Here is a 3,952-nt window from a genome sequence, read left to right as displayed (position 1 = left end):
TCCTTTCTCCTTCCCTTAAGAAGAATGTTCTTCTTGTCTGCTAAGACTTCTACCCCGCCTCTGCGAAGAACTGGCAAGCCTGAAGGAAATCTGTAAGGCCCCACCTCCTCCTGAGAGCACTGGGTGGCCAAACCCTGTTGCTGCTCTGCAATGCCCTTAAAGGGCCCTTTTCACTGCCAGTATAAAAGGATGGTGCAGAGGAGAAAGTGCTACCCAGGCACTCAGCAGAAGCAATAAGGACCGGTAGGAGCAGCAGCTACAGCCCATACTATGGCAAATGAAGTAAAAGTCATCCTCCTTCCTCTGAAAGGGGGCCATCCTCCTGCAGGTAGGCTGACCTCTGACCTACAAGCAGCTCGTGGTCTACTGTTGCTGCTGCTCCGGGTTTCCTCATTCACTCTTTTCAGTTCTAGAACTTCACCCACAGAAGCGGAGACTTCTGAACCTTTCAGAGGATTTTTTTTTGAACTTCATGCCCTTTGATTTCTTCTGGTGTCTTCAGGCTTCTTGGCACCTAAATGAAATCAGTTATCAGGTGAATCTTTGTTTTTTCTTTTTTGGTGAGGCAATCGGGATTAAGTGACTTGCCCAAGGTCACACAGCTAGTACGTGTCAAGCGCTTGTCTGAGGCCGGATTTGAACTCAGGTCCTCTTGACTTCAGGGCCGGTGCTCTATCCACTGTGCCACCTAGCTGCCCCAGGTGATTCTTTTTTAAAGCTAAATCCTGGCTATTTTTCAAAGGAAATTTGAAATTTGTGGCAAGTCATAGGAGGATAGTATGAGTGGGTCTGAACCTTTCTTCCCTGCTGACCCTCTGAGTGTGCGTTAAGAGCATCCCAACTGGCCAATGGGGTTTGTTGCCATGGAAACCTTCCCCCAGGCTTCAGGTTATAGGACTCATTCGGCTCATAGATCTAGCGCTGGAAGAGAGCTCAGAAGCTGTCTAGCTCAAACCCTTCATTCGATAGTTGAAGAAACTGAGGCTGAGGGAAATTTTGATGACTTACCCAAGGTCACACAAGTGTCAGAAGTGGAATTTGAACCTAGGTCAGTCAACCAGCATTTATTAAGCATTTTGTGCCAAGAACTTTGCCCTGTGGAGGACACCAAGGAAGGTAAAAACCCAGCCCCTGCCTTCAAGGAGCTCACAATCTATCGGAGGAGACAATGCAAAAATAGCTCGGCTTCCATGATACATACAGTGTAAATGAGAAGCAGCCAACCTCAGAGGCAAGGCACTAGATCCTCTGGTTCAGAACACGTGCCCTTTCTCCTGAACCATATCTCCCTAAGGCACCTGTAGGGACAGCAATCATCTGAGGGAGCTGTACTAGACAGACTTTAGAAGATCCCTTCTTGCTCTAAAACCTAGGAGCGTGTGATTTGTACACATAAGAAGCAGTTTCTACCCCAGAAGTGGCACTCATATGTTTCTCCTCCTCTTCAGCCTCTGGGTGGGCAAAGTTAAGAATGGTATAGGAAGCTGTGAAAATGTCTTTTGATGAACACGCCAGCACAAGGAGGCCGACTTGAAAAGACAGCTCCCTAGGTATTTTGCAAAGCATCCACATTTTTTTTTCCACATCTGCTATTTATAACAACCTGCTGAAAGCATGGAAATCAGTTCTATTGTAACTCATCTGCATGTGCATATGGATGGGCAACAGCCAAGAAGCCTATTTTTAGGGAGGCCTCTTTCCTCGTGGTGCTGGCATTCTTAATTTCTTCTAAAAGAAATTCTGAAAAGCTCAACGTCTGTGTGCTTTGTTGGATCATCTAAGGCCTGGAGATGCTTTCCTTCCCTGATGCAATCCTCTACAAATTGGTCACCAAGTGGCACCAGATAGAAAGTCTGGCCACAACAAAGATGAATGACGAAAAAACTAAGGTTCAGGGGTTTGCCACTGGTCACCCAGCTAGCAGAACCAGGTGTGAAACTTTTACTTCTGAGATCTGCTAGAACATAGGAGCAGCTAGGTGGCGCAGTGGAGATAGAATGCTAGGCCTGGAGTTAGGAAGACCTGAGTTAAATTTGATCTCAGATATTTACAGGTTGTGTGACCCTTGGCAAGACACTTAACCTTGTTTGCCTCAGTTTCCTCATCTATAAAATGAGCTGCAGAAGGAAATGGCAAACGATCTTTGCCAAGAAAACCCCAAATGGGGTCTCAGAGAGTCAGACATGACTGAAATGACTGAACAATAAGCTCCCTGAAGACATTTTTGTCTTGTTTATCCCCATTCCTAGTATAGTACTTGACACACAGTAAGTATTTAATAAATGTTTGTTAAATCAAATTGAATTTTAACATTCTAATTCCAGGTATCCTATAACAACAAAAAGTATTAATAGTTATAAAGTTATTTAAATATATGTAATAATTAATATTCCTTTCTATTTGAAGACAATTCTGCTAATTTAGTCATGGACTGTGTAGGCTACTCTTATTCGTGCAGCCATCTGCTTAAAAACCAAGAGACCAGAGTAAAAGTATTATTAAAATAGAAAGTCCAAAATTAGAATTGACTAAATTATAATGTACCTATGAGAAGCATTGTAATGCAATAAAAAGTGCATGAGATGAGGTTAGAAGACCTGGGTTCAAATCCTAGCTCTGCCAATTGCTAATATATAAACTTGGGCCTTTCTAGGTCTCAGTTTCCTTATTTGTGAAATGAATGGATTGAACTAGTGGATTGACTTTAAGGTTCTTCCTAACTCCAAATAAATGATCCTATGATTCTGTAAATACACCAAAATGGAGATTTGATGAAACTTCTCATATTTTTTGAGGGCAGTAGTATGAACACATTGAATACAGCTGAACTTATAGTCAGAAAATTCTAGGTTCAAATCCTACCTTAGATACTTATTAGCTGTGTGTTCTAAGGTAACTTCTTGGAGTCTCCGTTTGCCCATCTGTATAATGGAGATAAAAATATCTTTAACATATACTTCACAAGATTGCTGTACAAAGTACATGGAACAGCAATTTGCGAATTCTAAAGCACTCCAGAAAAGGCAACTGTTGTTATTCTGTCCTTCAGGGAAGTAACCATCCTTCGGCTTGGCAGTCACTTTGATTGTAATAAATTCCTACTCTGTCATTTACTATGTATTACCCTTTCTGGACCTTAGTTTCCTCATTTGTAAAATAAGAGAGTTGGTCTAGCACTCTGAGGTGCTTTCCAGGACTAATTCTATGAGGCTCTGATTTTGTTTGTGTCTAAGTCTGAAGCTGTTCATTGTGGGTTGATGTTTTCTAGATGTAACAGACATGATCAGATAATATTATCATAATAACTAGCATTTATATAGTACTTTAAGGTCTGTACTTTAAGGAGTGCACTTTAAGGTGTGCAAAGAGTTTTAGAGGAAAGGAAGGGAACAAGCTTTTGTTAAGTGTCTACTATGTGCCATGTGCTAAATTATACATGTGTGTATGTGCATAGATGTATATATATAATCTCATTTGATTCTCACAACAACCCTGAGAGATAGGTTGCATTATTGTGTCCATTTTACAGATGAGGAAACTGAGGTAAACAGACATTAAGTCTAAGGTTAAGGTTGAGTAACACAGCTAGGAGGTGTCTGAGGCTGGATTTGAACTCAGGTCTTCCTGACTCTAAGGCTAGTGCCCTGTCCACTGGGCCACCTAACTGTCTATCCCAGGTCAAGAAGGTTCTTGGAATTCATGACCTAATCATTGAGAGTGAAATGATGGAACCTTGAAAATGATGACTTAAAATGAAGGCTTTATAAACTCATTACTGTACTCAGACATTAGACTTCAATAATATTGAGCACCCAGGTCTGAATGATTCTGTGTTAGTCACTACTACAATAGAAAAGAAAGAAAGAAAGAAAGAAAGAAAGAAAGAAAGAAAGAAAGAAAGAAAGAAAGAAAGAAAGAAAGAAAGAAAGAAAGAAAGAAAGAAAGAAAGAAA

General features: G+C 41.1%; 1 protein-coding gene across 1 annotated transcript in view; it reads left to right on the top strand.

The window, feature by feature from the left end:
• Positions 1-200: 200 nt before the first annotated feature.
• Positions 201-3,952, top strand: part of DAPL1 (death associated protein like 1) — a 35,340-nt gene continuing 31,588 nt past the window's right edge. The window contains exon 1 of the mRNA XM_027865710.1: positions 201-328. Coding sequence (XP_027721511.1) covers positions 271-328 — 58 coding nt within the window. The 5' untranslated portion in view covers positions 201-270. The remainder of the gene's footprint in view (positions 329-3,952) is intronic.

This window comes from Vombatus ursinus, unplaced genomic scaffold (genome assembly GCF_900497805.2).
Source record: "Vombatus ursinus unplaced genomic scaffold, bare-nosed wombat genome assembly UNPS02014779.1, whole genome shotgun sequence".
Lineage (NCBI taxonomy): Eukaryota > Metazoa > Chordata > Mammalia > Diprotodontia > Vombatidae > Vombatus > Vombatus ursinus.
Note: the sequence above shows the minus strand (reverse complement) of the source record. Positions and strands in the feature narration are given on the sequence as shown.